General features: G+C 40.6%; 1 protein-coding gene across 1 annotated transcript in view; it reads left to right on the top strand.

Moving 5' to 3' along the window:
- ITGB6 (integrin, beta 6) overlaps positions 1-25,368 on the top strand; it is a 76,670-nt gene that overhangs the window by 24,003 nt on the left and 27,299 nt on the right. The window contains exons 5-7 of the mRNA XM_012655831.1: positions 19,105-19,194; positions 23,216-23,350; positions 23,565-23,979. Of these exons, the coding sequence (XP_012511285.1) occupies positions 19,105-19,194; positions 23,216-23,350; positions 23,565-23,979 (640 nt within the window). The remainder of the gene's footprint in view (positions 1-19,104; positions 19,195-23,215; positions 23,351-23,564; positions 23,980-25,368) is intronic.

The raw sequence follows: 25,368 nt of genomic DNA, 5'->3' as shown, positions 1-25,368 counted from the left end.
AAACCAAGTTTTTGAATGGAAGCACCAACTACAAAAAGGGAACTGTTTCGTTAGTTAAAGTGATGTTCTACGCTACTGCACAAACTGTAAAACATACAATATATGCAAATGCAAAAGATTTCTATGGTTTCTCTCCAGCCTAAGAAAAACAATACGCCAAAATGCCATGAACTGGGCTACTAGCAAATGATCCTAATCTTCAGTTTCACAGAGACGTAGAGTCCTTAGACTGGGCGCTAGAAAACTTAGAGAAATTAAACCGTCTGTACCTTTTATGCAGAAGCGTTGAATACTCCTAAATTCAGTCTGGTCTCCCATTCCATTTGAAAAGACCACTTAACTTGCTTGGTGACTTTACAGGGCTCATGAAACTCTGAGGTTATTTCACAGAAGGCTTTGATTAAATGCCACTCACTAGTAGGACGGTACTGCCCGTGAACTTGCATCAGGTTCTGTAGAAAGGATCCAGGAGGAGATGCTATCTTGCATTTTTAATGAGAGGCGGGTATTGTACTCCCAGGTGAGATTACCTTCTGCTGCAAACCAAGGGAGTTGCTTGCAATCAAGCTCCATACTCGACGCCTTTGTTCTGCTCAGAGACCCTGTGGTTCACCTGATCTGAGCATTTTCTTAAGGCTCTTTAGTATGTGATACTTGTTTCCAGTGGTTTTAAGTAGTAGAGTTGCAGTTGAGATTTAAAAAATGCCCCCAAAATACAATAGTGACTCTATTCTGCCTTTGATCCTTAAGGCTAGAGTGAGAGGACCCCGGGGTCACCACACCTCCTCCGTGGGGCTCTGGTTTAGAGGGGGGGAGGGGGAGTCACAGAACTTTTCTACAAAGGGGAGTCTGGGGAACAGGATTGATGATCATGAATATAAACGAATATAAACTTCCATAACTCACTTTGGTAATAGTCTTTAAGACTCACAACTCATTTATACGCCTCCCCAAAACTGCTATTAAAAAGACAGAAGAAGATGAAAAATAACTATGTGGCAAAACAGAATCTGTCGGATTTAAGCTTGTTGCATCCGTGGTTCCCCTGTTGCAAAGGAAATGATCATTTCCAAGGAAAATGCCAGATTAGAGCCTGCCTCTAATGTAACAGCAGGACATTTATTTTGCCTGCCTTCTAATCTCATTATGAGGCGAATTTATGTTCTGTCATGATCTGTGGTCTTTAACCATCCAGGCTCCACTAAATTCAAAGGGACATTTTCGGGGAGCCATGCGGCCGTCCAGGTCAGCGGCCCACTCTATGACTCTGGTCGTTTCGTTATTTTATTTTTATTTTCATGGGCTCATCATTCCATCTGCATTAGTGGGGACAGGCAGAAGCCTGGTCTAAAGATAATGACGGCAACATTGCACTTCCCTGAAGCCTTCTCACAGCATGAAAATGCTGATCTCCTGCTTTATTGATAATGAAAATGGAAAACAGACCAGTAATAGCTGGTGTTGCCTTTCAGTTTAAATCTCTTGCAAAAGGAGACCTATGTATATGCACGAGTCCCATGCAAGCTGATATTTGGGTAGCTGTGATATAAGGAACGAAGAATCACTGAAAAATAAAACCAGCAATAGGATAAATAAAGCAAGTGGTTAGATCTAATGGAAATTCCAGAGGGAAAATTATTGCCGAGTTACGTGTTTAGCATAGTTATGTGCCTGCACAGGAGGCAGGACATGGGTTAGGTTCAACGAAAACCCTGCAGCAAATAAGATTTATGTTGCCCACTCATGTGATGCAGGAAAAATGACTGTTTTTTTTCAGTAATTTTTGTAAGATGCTCTGGACTGCCCAGATGTGTAGCATTCCTGTACATTGTTGTAACAGAGAAGAACGAACAATGGAAAGCATAAAGTAAGCAGTTTTGCCTTCAGTTCAGTGATTGCAGTGTGCACCCCAGACTCCAGCAAACAGATGATTTCGAGCAAACTTATTATTAGGAATAGCTTCCTGTTTGTCCAATTATAGGGTTCAAAAGATAATGACAGATAATAGAACAAGCAGTAGGTAGTATATTACGTTCTCGTGCTAAATACTATTTTGAATCAGGATTCCATTACTCAAGTTAAAAATAATTTTAATATCTCCTCTGTTGTTTTTAAATGTTTACTGTTAATTTACATTAAGCTACTACACCTTAACTGACTAATGTGATAGTCTTACTTTCCTAGTGACATACTGAGATAGAAAGCAACTGAATCAGTGTTCTTTACTACCTTGTCAAATCATATTATTAATCACCTTGGGTTATTTGCAAGACTCTGAAATATCCTATATCTTTTCAAAGTGTCTGGTGAAGTTAACAGCAGTAATTATCCTATGAACTGTTATTATGATGTAATGCTGACACAGAACACTTAGAAAGTAAACAGGAAATATATTGGTAATAGAAACTTGCAGTTTACTCACTGCTTAATCTGTGACCACTACTTCATGTCCTTGTGGTTATTAGGACAAAATGGTGTATCTAAAGCATGGGGACAGGGAGTACAAGCAGGTTTTTTATGCCACCAAAAGGCCTTTTCCTCTGAGAACAAAAAGCCCTCAACTCTCAGCTTTTCGAGGAGAATGGTGGGTCTTGCTCGCCTTTCTGGTTAGGCCAATTCTTAATACACAGTAGATTCTCGGTAAATATTTGTTAAATGAATAAAAAAAAGTACAATGAAAGTCCCTTGTTTTTTCTAAAATTGGGTCAAATGTTCTAATCAAGGACTTGGAGTTTTGTGCGACAAATGCCTGTCCAGGCTGAGGAAGCCCATGTGTGCAGAGCGAGTGGGGACAGTGACCATTGCTAGGACCGTCTGCAGCCCTGGCTGCCCCTTCTTCTGCCTCTCCCCTGTGAACACAGACAGCACTAGAGAGAAAAGAAACACTCTGCTGTCGGTCTTAGGACCACACTGGTGGAGAAGCGCCCCTGCCTTCTTACCAGTCATGAGAGGAAAGCCCTGAGCAAGAGTCTACGTGACGGCCCTCAGGTGTGCAAACAAGTGTAAAGAGCAGCCACACGTGACACGGGCCTGACGCTCTTGTGTGGCTCGTGAACACTATCCACCATACACAAGTCTCCATTTTTCAGGAACCAGTAACCCAGTTTTTATTTCACCCCTCTTTCTTCTGCTTGTTCTTTTGAGCTGTTCATCGCAGCAAGGGAGGAAAGGAGGCAGAGAAACTAGGGAGGGAGATAAAACAAAAATTGGACCTCTTTGCTGTTTGTTATTGTTTTGTTTTATAATGTTCCTGTTGGAAGAAATCAAAACAATTTTGCTCTAGTGGAAATCCCTTTATCTCTCCAACCTCAGTTTTTAGAAAACAAAAGGACTGGACCCAATGACCTGCCGTTGTAACAGTCGATAACTCTACTCCTAGAGCAGGGAGCTTCCCATGAATTCCAATGATCTCCACGTGGATCCAAGTTTAGTTAGCTGTCATGTAGCTAATTGTAGGGAATGGTCTAAGAAGTTGTTCTTGACCCTATCAATGCCATCCCAAAATGGGGTATTCCAGACTCATAATTTTAGTAAAAATAAAATCATCTAGGAGTAAAAAGACAACTTCTTGATTATGAGACATCACCAGGGAGTTAATAAATTGCTCAATTTAAGTGTAAGGGAAAGGATTTTGATTTCCCCTTAATTGATAGACTGAGAAAAGCTGGCTGCCCACACTTTCTTCATTAATGAAAACCTCCGCCAGGGAGGGGGGATTTGGAAATAAGACTCATGTCCTCAGATTATCAGGCAGAGTTATTAGGAGTACTTTCAAGGTCATTAATAAATCCCAACCATTAAAAATCATCAGTAGTTACTTCTTAGACCACACATAGTACTTTTCTCCTAAAGAACGCAAAGCCTCATAATCTACAAAATAAACACACAGAAAAAAACAGGTACAGAATTAAAGTAGGGCCTTGATGAGATGCCCATTAGGTCACACTATGTAGAATTATAAAATGGTATTTCATTAATACAAGATCTAAATGTTTCAAGATTTACACAACACCCGGGATGTCTAGCACATCATTGGAACCAAGATGCCATGGACTACTGCATAGTTGTTCATTCACTCATCCATTCAACATTTCATGACACCTCCCATGAACCAGGCCAGAGCTTGTGACAATAGAGGACAATAAGATACTGTGCCCGCCTCAAGAAGTCTCACAGAGCATTAACAGACTTGTCAACCTATAACTTGCCTAAAAAACAGGATGAGGGTATTTTAGAGATTTTGTCCTGGAAAGAGACCCCTCGCCCCTGCAAAGTGTTGCTGAGGGGCCAGAGTTTTCATGTCTGTCAGTGTTTTTATGCTTTTCTATTCACTGTCTTTGTTGCGAGGGGCAGTGAATTAGTTGGCAGTCATAAAACTGCATCTGATGCTAACAGTGTCACAGTGTTGGACCAAGCCCTTTACTTTATAGGGATGAATACTGAGGGCTAAAGATGATATGCAGTAGTGATTATGATAATAATAGAGTAACAGGGAATTTTGCTGAGAGCTTATTAGGTGGCAGCCTGGAAGTTAGGGCTTTTACACTCATTTTGTCATTTAATCTCCCTCTTATGGCTATAGAACCCAAAAAAGCAAAGCAAGTTGCATGTGAGAGCCAGGATTTGAACCCAGACAATCTGAGTCTATGGCCTCGACCCAGGAGATAAGTCACAATCAAACCTGGGCTTCCGTGGCGAAAGAACATGACAACTCCCAGCCGCTAGACCACCAGAGACACAGCCTATTAAAGCCACAAAGCTTAAAAAGCGCAGAGCCCAGGGGTGGAGCAGAGCTGCCTGACAGATGAACCAGTAGACGGATTCCCTCTAAATGGCAGAGTCCTTCCTCCAAGGTCAGGAAACACTTGATCTAGGGGTCTTGACAATTGCTCTATAGCTGTAAATTTAGATGAACAGAACAATTTAAAGATGTGTAGACATGAAACAAGAGAGACAGCAGGATTCCGCCCTGGGGGTTGTGTAAGCTCTGAATGGTAAGAGTTGGGAGCATTATGCATTGGCCAACCCATGTGAAACAGCTACTATCTACGGGAATCACTGTCCATGGTTCTAATCAAAGCGGGGACAGGAGGGCACGTGGTCTGACAAAGGATATGGGTTTGTTATGATGATATAGTTCAAGCATACAGAAAAGCAGAGTGATATAATCAACACCCACCTACTCACTACTCCGTTTTCTTATATCTTAATATTTTGCCACCATATTTGCCTCAGATTTTTTAAAGAAATAAAATGTGCCAGATGCAGTTGCCTGCTGTGTAACTGCCCAACTCTGGTATCGCCCCATCTCTTTCCTTCCATGGAAGTAACCGGTATCCTGAACTTAGCACTCATCATTCTCACGTTTGTATTCTGTGCTATTAAAAATTATGTGTACGTCCACAAGTAATTATGTAGTATTGACTTATAAACTTAATTTCATGCTGTATGTATTATTTTTACAACTTGCTTTTTGACTTGACGTTATTTTTTTAATTATATTTTCTTATTATGGTAAAATAGATATAACATCAACTTCACCATTTTAGCCATATTTAAGTATACAGTTCTGTGGCATTGAGTGCATTCACATCGTTGTGCTCAATGTTACGTCTTTGTATCTTATCCATCTGGTTAACTCCATTCCACCTTTCGTTCCTAGTATATACAGGCAATGTGTTCCTTCTGCAATGGAGGGTGTTGGGTCACCTCCAATTGTACAGAATTACGAATTTGCAGCCATGCACATCCTTGCACACATACTCTCTACTGAGGATCCATATCAGGAAGTGGATCAGAGGGGAAGTTCATCTTCAATTTTCCTGGGTTTATCCAAGTTGCTTTCCAAAGTGGTTGTATCAGTTACTTTCCCACCAGCAATGTATATAGAAGTGTGGCAAAAACAAAACAAAACTTTAAATTACTCTTTTTCTGGTTATGAAATTAATATGTTATTTGCCAAAAGAAAAAAAAAAGGTAGAATACAGAAAGCACAAAGAAAAAAATAAAGCTCACTCATAAACTCACCACTCAGACATGGCTAGCCACTGTTGACATTTTAGAATAAGTTTTCCCTTTCTTTCTTTGCATGTATTTACATATTTTAACATAATTGGCACAATACTGTGCATATTATGTTCAAATTTTTTGAATAATTTTGTATATTTACAGTCTTATAAAGACATAAAAATTAAATTGCATTCAGTTATATATCAAACAATCACTTTTATTGAAAAGAATAACATGAAAGCAAGGTCATTCTACAAAAATCTGAGCCTATAGTTGCGGTGCTTACAGGGTGTCTGCTTTAAAATAAAAGCGAACTTGCCCGCTCCCATCAGTAGCCCCAGAAACTGCACAAGTACTACATTTTTTATCTCCTGGATTACATTTTCACATATTCACATGATACTTGGTTAGTTGTTGACATTTTTGTGTAGTAACTTTAATAGGACCAACAAATTATTTCTAGTATCCCTTTTCTTATCCCTGAACGTGCCCCCTTGGTGAGAACTCTGACATATGTGAACAAGACTCCTCTTTGAGCCACAAAGTGCTCAAAGCTATGTAATTACCCTTCTCGACACTTTCTCTGGGCCCCTCAGGACAAGGGGACTCCTGTTTCATTCAGTTACCCATCTATCCTCTGAAGCCTTTCCCCTGCAGTCACAGCTGGCCGCTCTGTGTGGTGTGTGTAAGGCTGGCCCAAATGACAGCTTTGCTTAAAGGGAGCTCATCTCGACTTGGATCACCATGCAGGCGTCCAACCGCAATCAGGCATTTTCCACAGGGCATTGCCTTTTAAACAATCCCATATGGCATCAAGGCACAAGAAGACGATGACTTGTCTTTAACAACTGACAGTTCCCTGGATAAGAAGAGTTTGGGACTATTATATATTTTCATTTTTTGCCTAATTATCTGAAAAGCTCAAAATATGCTACAAAGGGCCTAGTATTAACTATAATAATAGTTTAATATTGTGTTTGCCACAGCAGTATTGAATCTTCAGAAAGTAAACAGAAAATTTTGGAAGTCAGCTGTTGAACTTGAACAGTTTAGACATACTTTATTTATTAAGTCAAGGGTTGACACACTTTTTCTGTAGGGTTGCCAGATTCAGCGTGTAAAAATACAGGATGTCCAGCTAAATTTGAATTTCAGAGAAACAATAAAAAGTTTTTAGTGTAAGTGTGTCCCAAATCTTAGATAGGACATACTTATACTAAAAAAATTATTTATTGTTTCTCTGAAATTCAAATTTATCTGGGCTTCCTGTATTTTATCTGGCAGCCCATCTGCAAAAGGTTGTATAGTAATTTAAACTTTGTGGGCCATATGGTTTCTGTTATGATTACTCAACTCTACCACAATGGCATGAAAGCAGCCATGGACAATACATATATGAATGAGCACAGAATTCATAAAAGAAGGCGACAGGGCCAAATATGGCCCGTAGGCCATAGTTTGCTGATCCTGCCTTAGTTCATTCTTGCTGTGAATGTTTATGTGCTTTCCATGTGCCAAGCACTGAACTAGGCCCTAGGAGCATCGAGGAAAATAAAAAGATCCTATTTTTGTCAACATGGGCTTATAGTCTAGTGAGAGGAAACAAGAAATGATTAATGAACAACTCTTAATAGTGTTAGCAAAGAAATACAGAAAAATAGTGTGCAGCAATGGAGCATAATTAAGGGGGAGAGAGTGAGACCTTCATTGGATAGGATGTTCAGGGAAGACTCCTTTCAAGTAATGATAATAAGGCAGTAACCTGAAGATTGAAGACAAGGCACGTGTAAAGGCCCTGAGGCAGAAAAGGAGTTGGTTCTCAGTGTGTTTGAGGAACTGAGAAAGGCTAGTTGGCCTGGAGTGAGCTGGGGCTGAAGGAGATGATGGGGGAGAAGTAGGCTGAAACCAGATCCTTCGATCTTTAAGGCTGTGGGAAGTAGGCTTGGTGCTATTCCATGGGCAACAGAAATTCAAAAATACCACTTTTGTTGCTGGGTGTAGATGTCACAGGTATATGACAAGCCGGAAACCCTGCATGAATTACGGGAATATAGGTTTAAAAAGGTAATGCTTTTATTTTCCAAATTGCTACAACCTCTCCTGGACGGATCATTCTACACCAGCAGTTCTCAAACTTTGATGCTCATTAAAATCACCTGGGGAGCTATTAAAAAAAACTCAGTGCTGACACTATATTGTCAGCTGATTAAAATCAGTATCTGTGGGGCTTAAACCCAGGCACCAGTGGTTTTGTTTGTTTGTTTTGTTTTTGTTAGGTCCAGAGCCGAGAGAGAGAGAGAGAGAGAGAGAGAGAGAGAGAGAGAGAGAGAGAGAGAGAGAGAGAGAGACAGAGACAGAGACACAAAAAGGCTCAGGTGTAGCAAAATGCTGTTTTATTTTGAGCATCTGAGTGCACATGGGTGGAAAGAAGAGAGGAAAGCCTTGGGTTTTATAGAGGGTTTTTCGGGGAGAGTGAGCAACACCTGCAGAGATAGGGGAGGGGGTTGCTTCGTCCTTATCAGGGGGACAGGAATGCTGGGGTTGTTGCATCTGTCTGTGGTCAAAGTTAGATTTACAACCTTGGACTCTCCAGACTCCCGTGGCTTTTATTTTACAAGCTTTATGATCACTGTCTAAGTATTAAGTCCTATACATGCTTTTCGGCTTCCCGCTCTAAGTAAACCTAACAATTTTGTTTTTAGCATCCATCTGGTGTATCCAATCACCATGTGAGCTTGTTAAAATGCAGACTCTCATTTGGGAGGGCTGGGGCCTGGGACTCTGCATTCCTAATAAGCTCCCAGATAAAGCTGGTCCAGCCGGTCCAGCCACCACACTTCGAGTGTCGAGGGCCAGTACCTGTTTGGCAGTCCTTGCACATACACCTGCTTGCTGTTTTCTCCCCCCGTTCATTGCCTTTCTACGAGTCATCCTTCAAAGTTTTATTACCTGCCGTTTGGTCTGCAAAGCACATAGGCTGCTACTGAAACCCCATTTGGCTTCCCACTTTAAAAGAGCTTTCTAAAGCTTTGGGAACTGAATTCGTCAGCAAAGATCTGCACTCCTTCTCCAAAGGCAGGATAATCTTATTAAGAGAAGATCTGAAGTATCATCAGGAACAAAAATACTCGATGCAGCCTCTTTGTTCTCTAAGTCTCCATTCTCCAATGCCTCTCTATGCATCTGTTTGTCTCCAAACAGTCATGCACTGTGGGTCCATTTGTCTTCCCTTATCACTCTGTTACTGCTGCCGAGCACTCGCTCAGCTGTGTGCTACAGCGTCTTGGCTGACAAGATAATTACATTCCGGGGCAGACTGGGAGAAAGACAGGTAATGCTCAAAAGTTCCGAAGTCGACTACCTAGTCATTGCTGGTGCAGACTTCAAGATCAAGCACTTGATCTAATTAGCACACTCCCCTCCTCGCTACCTGCCCGCCTATGGAATGCTGACAATTGAAAGCCTGAAGGCAAAGCAGTTCTCATGCAACCCAGAGACAGACATTCATGCTACCCTTGTGCCAGAAACAATTACATGTTCTTTTTGGAATCTTGGGTGTCCTAGTAACACAATCGAGCCTGGGGGTAAACTTTTGCATAATACCAGGAGTCCTGCATTTACCGATAATGAACACAAGAACCAGTGGAATAAAACCCCACAAGAATGAAAGACCTCACAGGAAGAAAGCTTTCCGACTGCCTTCGGAAAGACTTATTTCAGCAAACCCAGCCCGCCCCAGCTCTGGAAGAAGCGTATTGCTCCACGAAAGCGAGGCTTTGCCAGCAAAGAGCTGTTTTCCTTTGACCAGATAAATAGCACAATATAGTCCCCCAGGATTTTTTTTTTTTTTTGGCTTCTATGCTTTTGCTACTTTCTACATTTCTTTCAGGATGTAGCCTTTGAGTTTGAAAGTCATTACAGCCACAACCTTTTTTCTTCCTTTCTTTTTGCTTTGGGTAGGAAAGTGTCTATAATCTCTAAGTCCTTATAATAAGTGTTCTATCTCTAAACCCATATATATATATGTATACATATATCTATGCCATATATATGGTATAGATATATAATGTAAACATACGTATATGTATATATATATAGTATTATTATCTTAACTTTTTAATGAGACCCCCACCCCGCGCCCTCACTTGCTGTTGGCAGTCACACTTGCTCCTTTCGCAGGGGCCTGGTAGAGAAGGGTGAACCCTGGCTTTAGGGTCAAGACCCAGTTCGACCACTTATTCCATCTGTGACTGGGCAAGGTACTCACCTGTCCAGTTAAAACGACGGGTTTAAGGTTAAAGAAATAAAAAGAACCCTTGCCCAGTGTTATGGGTTGAATTGTGTCCCCCGAAAAGATATGTTAGAGACTTAATGCTCAGTACCACAGAATGTGACCTTATTTGGAAATAGAGTCATTGTGGATATAATTAACTTAGTATGAGGTCACATTGGAGCAGGGCAGATCCTTAATCTATTATGACTGGTTCCTTATATGAGGAGAAGAGACACAGAGACATTGAGACATGCAGGAAGAATACCGTATGACAATGGGGGTGGATTAGAGTGATGTATCTACAAGCCAAGGAACACTAAGAATTGCTGACATTACCAGAAGTTAGAGAGGCAAGGACAGATCCTCCCCTATAGGTTTCAGAAGGAGTATGGCCCTGTGGAAACTTTGATCTTGGCCTTCTATCCTCCAGAACTGTGAGACAATAAATTTCTGTTGTTGTGTTACCGGAAAGCTCGGCACATGTCCCCCAGGCAACATCAGAAGAATGAGGAAAAGTGGTTGAGGAAAAAGAGAGATTTATTAATTTGCCAGCAAATGAGGAGAATGGCAGACTCCTGTCTTAAAGTACCATTGCCCTAATCATAAGCAGAAATACAGAGCTTTTAAAGGGAGGTTTTCAGCTTCAGGCAATTGCTATTCCATCCCATCTACATCAAGGACAATCTCTTGCCAGCCCTGCTCCTTCCCATCCACTGAGCCATCTCCTGTAGCACAAAGAACAAAGGACATTCCCCTGCCCCTCCCAACCACTGGCCTGAGGAAGGGATACAGATTTTAGTCCTCAAAAAGGGTGAGAGAGTTTTAAAGAGACAGAAAACTTTTGGCCCACTTTCTCAGGCCATTCCCTCTGTTACATATTCCCCACTGTCAATTTTGCCCTTCCATATCTATGGGAGGAGGGGTGACTACTCTCTTACAGTTGTGAGCCACCCAATTTGTGGTACCTTGGCAAGCCAAGGAAATTAACTATCCAGTCTTAGGCTTACTCGTGAACTTCTCTCGGGCTCAACAAGGACATCACAAGAACAGGAAGACCATTGCCAGGCACCTGACGGAAGTGGTCTGGTTAAGAGATCTGGCTCGGGGCAGAGGATGTGGGTGGGTTGATCCAACTCTACTACTTCCTGGCTGGATGACCTTGGACAAGTTAACTAAATATTCTGGGCGTCAGTATCTTGGCAGTAAACAGGAATAATAATGTACCTAAATAATAGAGCTTTTGTGAACAATGAAAGGGATGACACTGCCAGATACAAATATTAGCTCTAGTTATTCTTTTCCTGGTGATGGTAGGAGGTGTGTTATGGGGACCTTTAGCACTGTGGGCTCCCTGAGCCAGGTGACCCCACAGAGATGTAGAACAACATGTTCCCCTTCCCATCCATTCCTGCCACTTCCCCAAGGCCGTCCCAAAGTTCCCACAACAGATACTCCAGGAGCCTTAGGTTTCTGAGGATGCAGGAGGTGCTTGGGTATGTCAAGGGGCTGGTGAGCGCATCTCAATCCTGTTGGAGGCCCCCTGAATTGGTAACTGCAGCTCAAGACAGCTTAGTCCTGGGACCAGCTCTTGAGGAAGGGCAGAGATATAGAAGGAGGCAGGTGAGATTCTTGTGAGTACCAAGGAGTCTGCCAGCTATACACAGCCCTTGGCTCCATCCTCAGGTGGAAGGAATCCAGGTAAGAGCTGATGACTCCTTGTGGCCAAATACTCGACAAATCTGAGCCCTTTCCAGAGTTCCCTGCACTTTCTGCAATTTAAGTGGCATCTTGATTATCCAGAAACATCCCCTTGATAGCAGCAGTGAATGCTTCTCTATACATTTGCTTGTCTCAGAATAGCCATACATTCTGTGGGCCCATTTCTGTTGGCTGTATAGACCTAGGAGTGGAATTGCCAGGTCATAGGGTGTGCTTCTGTTCAGCTTTATAGATACTGCCAACTCGCTTTCCAAAGTAGTTGTACCAGTTTGCACTACTACTACAAGTGTAGGAAAGCATTGTCAATTTTTAAGATTTTAGCCACTCTAGTGAGAGCACATGGGCATCTCATTGTGGTTTTAATTTATATTTCTCTGATGATCAATGATGTTGAACACTTCACATACTTATTTACCACTTACATATCCATTTTTATTAAGATATCTTTTTCTTGTTGACATGCAGGAATCGTTTGGCTATTCTGGAGCCCAGTCTTTGGTCAGATGCATGTACTACAGATGTTTTCCTCCTACTCAGTGGCTCCTTCTCACTCTCTTAGATGTACCTTTTGAGAAAGAAATTCTTAATTTTTAAAATTAGACTTTATTTTTTTAGAGCAGTTTTAGGTTCTCAGCAACATTGAGTAGAGGGCACAGAGATTTCCCATGTACCCGCTGTCCCCACACATGCACAGCCTCTTCCGTGTGGTCATTTTCCACCAGGGTGCTACATTTGTTACAACCAATGAGCCTGTATTGATACATCATTATCGCCCAAAGTCCATAGTTCACATTACGTTTCACTCTTGGTGTCGTACATTTCATGAGTTTTGACAAGTGTGTAATGACATGTATGCTCCATCGCAGTAGCATGCAGAGGATTAATAATGTCACTGCCCTAAAGCTCCTGTGTGCTCTGCCTACTCGTCCCTCCCTCCCTCCTAATCTCTGCAACCACCGATCTTTTTACTGGCTCTACAGTTTTGCCTTTTCTAGAATGCCATACAGTTGTAATAATACCACACATAGCCTTTTCAGATGGGCTTCTTTCACTCAGTAATATGCATTTAAGCTTCCTCCCACCTTTTCATGGCTTGATAACTTGATTTTTTTTTTTTTTTTTTTTTTTTTGAGACAGAGTCTCACTTTGTTGCCCGGGCTAGAGTGCCGTGGCGTCAGCCTAGCTCACAGCAACCTCAAACTCCTGGGCTCAAGCAATCCTCCTGCCTCAGCCTCCCAAGTAGCTGGGACTACAGGCATGCGCCACCATGCCCGGCTAATTTTTCCTATATATTTTTAGCTGTCCAATTAATTTCTTTCTATTTTTAGTAGAGACGGGGTCTCGCTCTTGCTCAGGCTGATCTCGAACTCCTGAGCTCAAACAATCTGCCCGCCTCGGCCTCCCAGAGTGCTAGGATTACAGGCGCGCCCAGCCAACTTGTTTCTTTTTAGTGATGAATAATATTTCATTGTCTGAAGCTACCACATCTCGGTTGCTGCCAGGTTTTGGCAATTAGGAATAAAGCTGGTATAAACATCTGTCCGTGGATTTTTGTGTAGACATACTTTTCAACTCTTTGGGGTAAATTCCAAAGAGTTTGTTTGCTGACACATATGGTAAGTGTATGTTTAGTTTTGTAAGAAACTGCCAAATTGCCTTCCACAGTGGCTGTACCATTTTGCATTCCTGCCAGCAATGAATGAGAGAGCCTGTTGCTCTCCATCCTGACCAGCATTTGGTGTTGTCAGCGTGCTAGATTTTGGCCATTCTACGAGGTGTGCAGTGGTGTCTTGTTTAATTTGCATTTCCCTGATGACATGTAATGTGGAGCATCTTTTCATGTGCTCATTTGCCATCTGTATTTCTTCTTTGGTGACATGTCTGTTAAGGTCTTTGCCCTCATTTTTTAATCAGGTTGTTTGTTTTCTTGTTGAATTTTAAGAGTTCTTTGTATATTTCGTAAAACAGTCCGTTAGTAGATACGTCTTTTGCAAATATTTTCTCCCAGTCTGTGGCTTGTTTTCTCATTCTCCTGATGTTGTCTTTCATAGAGTAGAAGTTTTAAATTTTAAGTCCAGCTTATCAATTCTTTCTTTCATGGATCATGCCTTTGGCGCTGCATCTAAAATGTCATCACCGAACTCAAGGTCATCTAGATTTTTTCCTATGTTATCCTATAGGACTTGTGTGATTTTGTGTCTTACATTTAGGTCTGTGATCCATTTTGAGCTAATTTTTTTGTGAAGAGTGTAAAGTCCAGATTCATTTTTTTTTTGCATGCGGATGTCCAGTGATTCCAGCAGCATTAGTTGAAAAGCCTGTCTTTGCTCCATTGTTGCCTTTGCTTCTTTGTCAACGACCAGTTGCCTTTTCCAGAATGCCATTTATGTGGGTCTATTTCTTGGTTCTTTATTCTGTTCCATTTATCTATTTGTCTAATTTTTTTTGTCAGTACCACACTCTTTGGGTTACTGTAGCTTTATAGTAAGTCTTGAAGTCAGGTAGTATCAGTCCTCCAACTTTGTTTTTCTCCTTCCATATAAACTTTAGAATCAGCTTTCAGAACTTGCTGGCGTTTTGATTGGGATTGCATTAAATCTACAGATAAAATTCTTAATTTTGATTCCTAACTATCAATCTTTTCCTTCGTGGGTAGTGCTTTTTGTGTCCTACCTAAGACATTTTTGTTAACCCTAAAGCCATGAAGATATCTCCCCTGACTTCTACAGTGTTAAAAGTCAAAATTGTGGTTATGCTTCTGGGGGGAGGAGTAATGTCTGGAAGGCAGTGCACGGAGGACTCCAGGGGACTGGTTATGTTCTGTTTCTTGATCTTCATAGTGGTTGCACTTGCTCGTTTACTTTTTAAATATTCCTTGAGCTGTATATTTATTACTAGTACACTGTGTATGTGTGTTATGCTGCTGTTAAAGTTTCTGAGAAAGAGAGAGAGAGACAAGTGAGAGAGAGAGAGCACACACAAAAAAAAGCCACTGATCGAAGAGATACGAGATAATGACAAAAAAATACTTTGAAAGATTAGAGGAAAAATTTGTGAGCAGATTATATAACATCCTAAGTTCTCTGTCTATATAAGCCAACATTTTAGTAAATGTATTTTAGTAAACTACATTTAGTAAGTATATTTTAAGACCAGAAACACTGATGTTAGTTAATAATATTTGAAAATAAACAGCTCTGAGCATAAAACAATGCTGAGCATAAAATAAAGTGCTACTAGTAACACAGAAAGAGTTAAGCAAGCACAGAGCCTAAACAGAAGCAGCTGGTTGCTCTAAGTATTTGGTTTTACAAATTCTTTACTAAATTGTGAAAGATATGCTAATTACTCTAATTTTATCATTACACTTGTGTACATGTATTGAAATAGTACACTGTACTCCATAAATATGCACAATTATTATGTGTCAATTAAAAATAATAAAAGCAAAAAAAAAAATACTGCTAGCTGATATGTGGCAAGTTGACATCTGATTTTCCACCCTCTAATGAGGGGTATGAGTAGTGTGGTCTCTACAAAATGATGGCTAATGAGCTCTGAGGTGGTGAGGAGTCTTTGATACTATAGCAGAAATGTCACACAAGTAGGACATCAGGGTCCAAAAGGGTCACCAACCAAGGCAGAAACTAAATCAGGATACCTAGCAAGAATAAAATTAATACTAAACGCTGACCCAGAAGCCAGCCAGGCTCTGAGGAGTTAACCACATAGGCAGTGCAGACAAAGCAGGAATGAAGGTCATGTCAGGAGTTGCCCCTTCTGTGGGTAAGAATGCCAAGATATCGCCAAAGCAAAAAAGGGTCTGCCGAGGTCCTCAGCCCGAGTCTCTTTCAAGAGAAAGCCAACCAACAGCCTGTTTACAGGTAACCAGGGTAGCAGGTGTGCAACTCTGTGTTCCTCTGCCCTCAGCCAAGCAGGAGTGCACACCTGACAGCTGGTTCTGGCAACCAGACGCTGAGAGGAACCGAACTTGGAGACACTCTCTGAGAGGAGCCCAGAGTGTGCAGGTGTGAACTCAGGCGCTTGCCTCTGGATCCATTGATGCCTGCCTGCCAGCCAAATGACCCCTGTCCCCTTCACATCCTCCATCTTTGACAAGGAGGTTTCCATGGAGCAAATGCAGATGGTCGGATAAATAAGAAATCTTTTTTAGAAATAGGGGCAGAGTGAACAGAAATAGGGCTTGAAGAAAGAAGTTAAGAAAACTAAGGTAATCAGAAAGAATGAGTAAGAAAAGCAACCTCAGGAACTCTTGGGTGGCATGGCAGGGAGGAGGGGAGAAAATCCATAATTAGGATAATCTGCAGAGAGATAACAGAGAATTCAAGCCTGAGCACAGGAGTGTGCGTTTCTAATTACCTCATGCAACATCATGTTTACGGTGTTCACCATTCCTAATACCCAAACCTCATCTTTCAGAGTCACAAACGCTATAACTCATCACATCCTGGCATGCAAAATCATCCTTTTCCTAACATTAAACATGTTTAAGCACAACGACTTATGATAGCACTTGAAGACTTTAATGGAAGGAAGGCATTTGATACATGATATTTACAGTAATCATAATACTACAAGATTTAGAGTATACTTTTTTTACAGTGTAGAACAGAAAGCCAAATTGTGCATGTTTTTAGTTAATTATTTGAAATGCTTTTGGGGGGACTCAGCATCCAGAAATTAATTAGTAGTTTTCCTTTGCACAATTGCCGGTGTTATCACTGGTTACTGCTACTGGCTGCCAACTCCTTTATACCTGCGCTCTAGTGGCAATCAGCAAATACGATGCTCACCACTTGTCCTAATAGCCAAATGCCAAATGTCATACCACATGCAGGATCATAATTATGCTTTAGGAAGTGGATGAGGTTGGCATCGATAGCCAAGAATTAACTGCAAATCTGGAGGCCACTTGAACTAGTGCTTGCAGAACTTATCCAAGACACCTCAGCCCGGGGGATACCAGGATGGCTTTCAAGGACAGCTGTTTCATACGAAGCTAAGAGCCTGGAAATTCTTTTTCTAAAGGATCAAAAACTTTCTTTGTCAAGCTCTAAGGGTTCCCTCTGCCTTCTCTTCTGAGATCAGTCAAATTTACACACATGCCAGCTCCTCCTAAGTGGAATTCAAGTTCCGGTTTAGGTGTTCGCCGTTAACCACATGTCTCATGCTTCACGGCCCTTTGTGACATGTGTTTATTTGAAAAGGTAAGTCCATGAACTGGCGCCTTCCTCGTATTTCACAAGATCTCCCTGAGTCAGGGAAACAGAAGGGGGCCCCCAGGTGGTGATGCGGAGCACGCAGTAGGGTGAGGAATGCTACCTGGACTGCTGCCCGCAGCCCCCGCCATGGTAAACCGTCAAAGCGGAGCACCATCTGACATACTGCAGAGTTCAGATTTCCAGTGACTTCCAATTTCAACATAATCGTGAACACTGAAATAAGTGCAACATGACACACCCACAAATCAGAACCAAAGCCCATTTTTCCTTACAGGACGTGTAGGAAGCTTGTGTCCAGGAAGCTTTCCACTGCCCACCTCCAGCAAGGGTCCAGGAAGGACGTCTTGCATGCATTCTGTGTCCTAATGGCACCTTGGCTTCAGTTCTTCCTCTCCTCTGTTCCCTTTGTCCTGATTTATTTACTCGGTATCACTATTATAATTAATGATAATTATTCGTCCTAATTTAGTTTTGTTCATTTTCTAAGCTACTTAAATCTTCTTTAGAATAAGATAGGATATCATTATGTTTGAACTAGGATATGCCCTAAATCCTTCATTCAAAGCTTATTTACTCTTTTCTACATCCAGTTTTAATAAACTCAGTCATCTGACTCCACAACACACAGAAGACCACAGCTGACAGTGGTTGTGTCTTCTTGCTATAGTATGGCATATTAAACCTACTTAATAGATGTTGAATGCAACAGTAAATAAATAAGTGAGTAAATTAGTAGACGAGTAATCCCCTAGGCCTTAACAAGGAGAAGGTAGACATTATATAACAACAAATACAAGAAACAAGAGCATCACAGTCAGGTATGGGTGTGACCTCTATGTAGATTTCAAAAGCCTTTGGTAATTATAGAACGACATAGTTCTATTGATAAGTGTAACTCTGTTCCCTCAAGAAAAAGTCAAAGTATTTGGGAGAGTCTTTTTTTAAGAAGACAGGGATGTAAAACTTTTCATTGGAAAATAACAGTTTTAAACATAAAACTGAAAGGAGGGGGCATTTTCAGCTGTCTGGAAAATTCTCTTCCATGTAATGCCTCACTCCCTGGCCAGGCTCGATACCTGGAGTGACGATGAACTAATATTGTGAGTTCTCAGCTGGTAACAGCATCTCAGGAGAAGCAGTGTAGGTGGAGAACGCCTTCAGATCCAGGTTCTGACTGGCTCCATCGTGAGAGGCAGTGGGGAGCCGTTCCAACCAACCCCAGGGCAGTGCTGACACCCTGAAAGTGCTCGTTACTGGTAGGAAAGGGAGAAATAACTGCAGGCGTCCACTAATTCACTCTTTCTCCACCAAGTGGTTGCTCCTTATCACCTCCAAACTGAATGAATGACTTCTGGGCAACCTGACTCCCTCACTGCCTGCGTGCACCAAACTTTGGTTTCTGCAATGTCACCAAAAGAGAAGAAAGTTCTGGGTGTAGGCTCAGAATTTTTTAGACAAAGGATGCTTCACAAATGAAAGACGTTATATAAATGTTTACTATCATTTGAGACTTGACTCCCATTGGGTTATGATATAAGTCACAGCCCTAGTCTACAGCAACCACAGCCCTAGTCTGCAGCAACCACAGCCCTAGTCTACAGCAACCACAGCCCTAATCAACGGCAACCACAGCCCTAGATTTCTCCGTGGCTAGTCTGGCCCGTCCATTTCCCACTTGAGCTCGGGAAGCAGCACCAAATAGGGTGGCTACAGTTTCAGGAGAAATGCCGGTTTGTTATCAGGAGCCTGTTTTTTCCAGCCAGTTAAATAGAGGCGATCACAGCCAGCAGGCTGAACCCCACATTTAATGTTTCTCAATTACAGTGAGCAAAGATTGACTTACTCTTTTTCTGTTTACAGAATTACGCAAAACTTATTCCTGGAGCAACAGTAGGGCTACTTCAGAAGGACTCTGGAAACATTCTCCAGCTGATCATCTCAGCTTATGAAGTAGGATACTTTACAGCTGGCTTCTTTTTGCATTTCTTGGATATTCAAAAACTGAGATGTGTTTTAGGCAGTTAAATTCATTCTCATTTGTTGGTAGAAAGAGTGCTTATCCAAAGAAAAGTCTCTGCATTAATGTAGCCAAAATACAAATTTTGTTCACTTCATTTATAGATCTTCTTCGTGAAAGGTGGTGCAGAAGGTAGAAAAATCATAAATCTGATCGTAAAGTTGAGGTTGTTTTTATAATAATAACCAACAGCAACATGGAGACCAGCAAAATTTTAATTTGACTGAAAAGGCCTCATGAGTCATACAATTAAGCTGTCTTCTGTCTGAAAAAAATTAAATTTAAATTGCCAGTGAGTAACAGAGTTATGTGAAGAGCTAACTCCACAGGTTTAATGAGACTAGATTATAACTCAAGCAAAAATACCAGTGTTGGCTATGTATCAAAACACCAAAAGCATGCCAGGAATACCACTTTTTAGGTTCTCTACTTTTGGAAACCAGGGAAATTTTCCACTGGTTTTATGAGAATGTATATATGAATAATTCTTTGCGTTGACTTTGTGAATTAGTACCTGCAGACAGAATTCCTTCCTTAAAATAAGATACATACCTACAGGGTTGCTACGTTCTCTTTCTTTGTCCCCATTTCATAACTCATTAGTCAACGATGGATGGCCAGTTGTCAACTCTTTTTTATTTTGGTTGCTAAGTATCACCCCTCTTTATTGCCTTTACTTTAAAAGAAAAAAAAAAAAAACAGGCATACACACAAAGAGGAAGATGAAGCCCTAAATTAGGACAGGAATGAAAAAAGTGCATTTTTATAAAGCTCTAGTGTTTGCTCTAACCAGCAGTTACATAATAACAGATGAATACAATTCTCCCAATTTTTGATGTTTTAAAATTACAAATAAATGATCCACATGTAGTATACACCAGCATTTAGCATAGAGTAAACCATGTTCCTTAACTAAATGACATATCAGAATCATCAGTGAAGCCTTTTAAAAATAGACATGCCCATGTTCCTCTCACAGTCATCTTTGGAGAGCTGAAGGGGAAAAGAGAGATACATATTTTGGGGGGAAAAAAAAAACTTCGTAATGATTTTGATATCACTCTACCAGTTTTAAAACTCACCTGCAGGAGGAAAAGCAAGTATTCTTTCTCAGATACTTCATTTCCTCGGAGAGTAAAATACAGACATGTCCATTAAAATTATAAGATGATGAGGCTTCTTTTCACTGATATCCTCAGAAATTTCAATTTTCTTAGCTCACATCAAAAATTAATCACCGTATTAGCTCATGCTTGAAATACTTCCAGACAGGAAAGCTTGTCAACAAAACACTATAAAAACCTTCCTCCCTCTCATGCAGTAATTAAAGTTTTAATGTGCAGAATCAAATAAAATCACGCAGTAATCCTTCGCTGAATGAGAGCACACTCCATGTTCTTTTTTTTTTTTTTTTTTTTTTTTGAGACAGAGTCTGGCTCTGTTGCCCTGGCTAGAGTGCTGTGGCATCAGCCTAGCTCACAGCAACCTCAAACTCCTGGGCTCAAGCAATCCTCCTGCCTCAGCCTCCCGAGTAGCTGGGACTACAGACATGCACCACCATGCCCAGCTAATTTTTTGTATTTTTGGTTGTCCAGATAATTTCTTTCTATTTTTAGTAGAGACGGGGTCTTGCTCTTGCTCAGGCTGGTCTCGAACTTCTGACCTTGAGCGATCCACCATCTCGGCCTCCCAGAGTGTTAGGATTACAGGCGTGAGCCACCGCGCCCGGCCACACTCCATGTTCTTGAACCCGATATCCTCCATGGTCTTGGCCACTAACACCTTCAAAGAAATGAAGCAGATTAGAAAACAGTGAATTGTCAAAAATATATCCCCCTCCTGTGTGACCAACCCAATCCATGCCCCTGCTTGTCCTGTCAGAGGGTTGTCTCTCTTTATGCTACCCAATAAATATATCACATAACTTATAGGGTTGTTGAAATCAAGGCATTAAACATTTGAATGAAATCAAAAATACTAAGTAGCATTTACTATTCTTAAATGAAACTATCTTGTTCTGGAGTCATTATTGGAACTTTATGATTCACAGGGTGAAATATGCCATAGATAGTTGCACTTGTTCAAATTATTTTTCTACTCTGTTATTTTTAAGTACATTCTAAAAAGACTTTAAAATATGGGGACTCATAGACTGAATTTCTTTCTGGTCCATAAAAAGAGAAATATGAAAGAAAAATATACTGAAAGAAAACATAAAATACTTCTGACTGGCTTCTAGTAGGGCAGAGACAGATGATTTGCATTTATAATTTGTGGCCACACACTTCAGCTCAGTATTGTGCAGTGCCATGTTGGTTTTAAAAAAATTAAATAGTGGATGTGTATTCATCCGATCATCATTCACTAATTTCCTTCCTTCCCTAATCACATAATAAAAGCTACTGAAATATCAGTGATGCCAAGGGTAAGTTCCTCTACTGGCATTTAAATTCCAGGAGAGAATTGACTTGTTTTGTTTTGTTTTGTCTGACTCATAGCAGATGCTCAAAAAATGAATGAATGAAATGATGAAAAAGTACAAACAAACATTTATGTCCTTTCCTTGGGAAATTTACATTAAAATATTCCAGGTCAAATTTGCAATATGACATTACACGATGCTGAGACTTCCTTTATGTAGGTCAGATGACATCGTCCCTAGTCGTCATCACTGCTGTCGCTGCCGACCTCCAGCTCACAGCTCTCAGTTCTCAGCTCCTGACTCACTGTGCCACTATCTCCAACAGCACTCCTGTTTTAAGTCTTTACAAATTCAGTATAAACAGAATTTGGAGAAAGGGGGTCATCTTGCTATGCAGTTGGCAAAATTATACTTAAGGAAAATTTGAAGCTGAATGTGCTTTTTAAATGTCAACAATGAAATGGGTATACGGACTCAAAACTTTTGGATGAATTGAATGAAGCATAACTTAATTCATAATATTTCAAAATTTGTTTTTGTTGATTTTTTTATATTTTTAATAATTTTATTTTGTCCCCCCAAAATACAGACTTTTATTTTGTAAGTGAACAAGGAATAGAGAAAATAAGATGATAAGCTTCTCAAGGGCAGAAATCTGGTGTTATGTTATTGCCCCCCAAATGTACAAAGGGTGCTCGATAAATTCCAGTATTGATTTTAAGGCATACTTTCCCTCCACATTTTAACATCTCTAAAATTTTGATCCATCTTATAATTAATGGTGAATTATAATCACTATCTACCGGGCAGCAGTCATGATGTAGTTTTCATTGACAGTCATGATTGTGGTCACTTCCATTCGTCAAATGTGTTGTTGCTGCTGTAAGTGATAAGTTTAATTGCCATTTTAAAATAACTCCAAAAAGTTTGCACTATGATTCGATATTGAGATGAAAAGTTATTATGTATGCAGAAATGCACCAAAAGAGAGCGGCGGGGTGTAAATTTGATATCGGTGAAGCAAATATTCATTGTTGGAGGAATCACTGCAATTCTGAATTCTTTGCAAAGTAACAACCAGTTGGTTTATGGAAGCTGAGAAATGATGATACTCGCAAGTAAAGGAAGCTGTTGTTATATTTTGTGACTGCAATACAAGCAAAAGAATTTCCTTTTATATGCCAAGCTATGCAACTCTGGGCAGGAGAACTTGCCAAATCCCTCAGAATGGATGAAATAATTTTTGAAGCAATTATAGATGGATAGGACTAAGGCATTTGTTGTGCAGAACCATCTTGAGGTATTTTGTCACTGTTTAATTGTCATAAGATAATGGTGTATCTTATAATTGTTGGCGTTTTATATTTGATAAAATATAAAATGTATGTATTGCTTGCTTGATTGATGATATGGTGAACTTCTTTTACACCCAATTTGATTTTATTCATTTGTAGTTTAATGAACGTGATTCACAATTTCTTTCTCTGGTTGTATTTTTTTGGTTGTGACTTCATTTAACCCTTTGTCTTAAGGAACTGCGGTCTGAAGTGGACCTGGAAGTGTTAGGAGACACGGAAGGACTCAACTTGTCATTCACAGCCGTCTGTAACAACGGCACCCTCTTCCCACACGAAAAGAAATGCTCTCACATGAAGGTGGGAGACACAGTAAGTAGATGACCAATAGACCGTCTGAAAGGTACTCAGAGGGTCAGAAGTTATTTTAATTCACTGAAGCTGGATTTCTTTTAAGAATTTCAAAAGTGATTTTCAAAGATTTCCTAGTAAATGCCTTTGGCAAAGCTGATTTCCGTGCAGCCTTGCTTCACCTCGTGCATTTTGGTGGATGGAGAGAGCAGGTAATTAGTATTTTCTTTTCCAGGCTTCATTCAACGTGACTGTGAATATGCCGAAGTGCGAGAGAAGCAGGCACATTATCGTAAAGCCTGTGGGGCTGGGGGATGCACTCGAAATACTTGTCAGTCCAGAATGCAACTGCAACTGTCAGAAAGAAGTGGAAGTGAATAGCCCCAAATGCAGCAATGGGAACGGCTCCTTCCAATGTGGGGTGTGTGCCTGCAACCCTGGCCACATGGGGCCTCGCTGTGAGTGTGGTGAGGACATGCTGAGCACAGATTCCTGCAAGGAGACCCCAGACCACCCTTCCTGCAGCGGAAGGGGTGACTGCTACTGTGGGCAGTGCATCTGCCACTTGTCTCCCTATGGAAACATTTATGGACCTTACTGCCAGTGTGACAATTTCTCCTGCGTAAGACACAAAGGGCTGCTCTGCGGAGGTAGGCTATGTTTAAATCCATCTTACACTGTAGCTGTTTGAGTATCAGCAAGGGGCTTTGCATCCTTTTCATCTTCCACAGTTTCCTGGGTATAATAGATGTTCAATAAATATTTGCAGATCAACTTTAGACCTAGGGTAACTGAATCTCCTCTTGTATGATTTCTGACTCTAACATTCACTTAGGGTGAGATCTCTGCCAACTGAACTTACATCTCTATTATTGTTTTCCTAAGTGGGTAAAAGATGGAAATGCCTTTTCTCTGGTTATCACCCAGACTCCACAAAACTGCCTGTAATCTGAACTCCATTCTCTTCCAGACTTTTCTGGATCAAGCCGCTAGATCTGACCCAACTCTTAAATGCCTATTACTTTGGAAAAACAAAAAGGTAGACTCCTGAAGGGAAATGCTGCCAAGGACAAGGAGCACAAAAATACTGAATGGACTTGCAGGGCCTTCACTCCTTCCACAAATATTTATTAAACACCTGTTATGTGAAAGATGCTAGGTTAGGTACTGGATATAATAAAGATGGGTAAGTAGGCCAGGCATGTTGGCTCACAGCTGTAATCCCAGCACTTTGGGAGGCCAAGGCAGGAGGATTGTTTGAGCCCAGGAGTTCGAGACCAGCCTGGGCAACATATTGAGACACCTGTCTCTACAAAATAATAAAAATAAATTAGGTGGATGTAGCAGTGCATGCCTGTAGTCCCAGCTACTCAGGAGGCTGAGGCAGGATAGCTTGAGCCCAGGAGTTCAAGTGAGCTACGATCATGCCACTGTACTCCAGCATGGGTGACAGAGCTAGACCCTGTCTCTCAAAGAAAAAGAAAGAAAGAAAAAAAAAAAAAAGAAAATATGAGTGAGTACATATGTGAAGAAGCCTACTGAAAGGATAAAGATGGAAAATGGCTTGGAATATCTTGAAAAATGGAAGAAAAGTTTAAAATAGAAATATTTATGTTTTAATGTCCTTTGTAGATATAAAAATCACTATAGTTTAAGAATATATTACTGTTATAAAATCATTCTGAGATATATACATATATAAGTATAATCTATTCACATAAGAATTACAAATATATTAATATATACTTTAAATGATATAAATTTGTGTTACAATTGAAATACTGACTGACTGCTAAATTTAAGCTCTAATGTCTTGGTTTTTCACACTATGTAAGCAGATAGCTCTTCAAAACAGAAAGCCATTATCTTTATATAAAAATAAGCAAGTTATGTTTTCAAACTACAGTGTCAAAAACATATAAAAAGACTAATTTTCAGAAAAAAGCCCTGAGAGAAACAAGCCTCAAAGAATTCCAAGCTTTCCTAAAACCATTTGATACTCTTAGAAGTGTACCTACCTTTCATTTCTTTGTTGCTGC

Source organism: Propithecus coquereli, unplaced genomic scaffold (genome assembly GCF_000956105.1).
Source record: "Propithecus coquereli isolate 6110/MARCELLA unplaced genomic scaffold, Pcoq_1.0 Scaffold49, whole genome shotgun sequence".
Taxonomy (NCBI): domain Eukaryota; kingdom Metazoa; phylum Chordata; class Mammalia; order Primates; family Indriidae; genus Propithecus; species Propithecus coquereli.
This window is presented reverse-complemented; position numbering and strand designations above follow the sequence as displayed.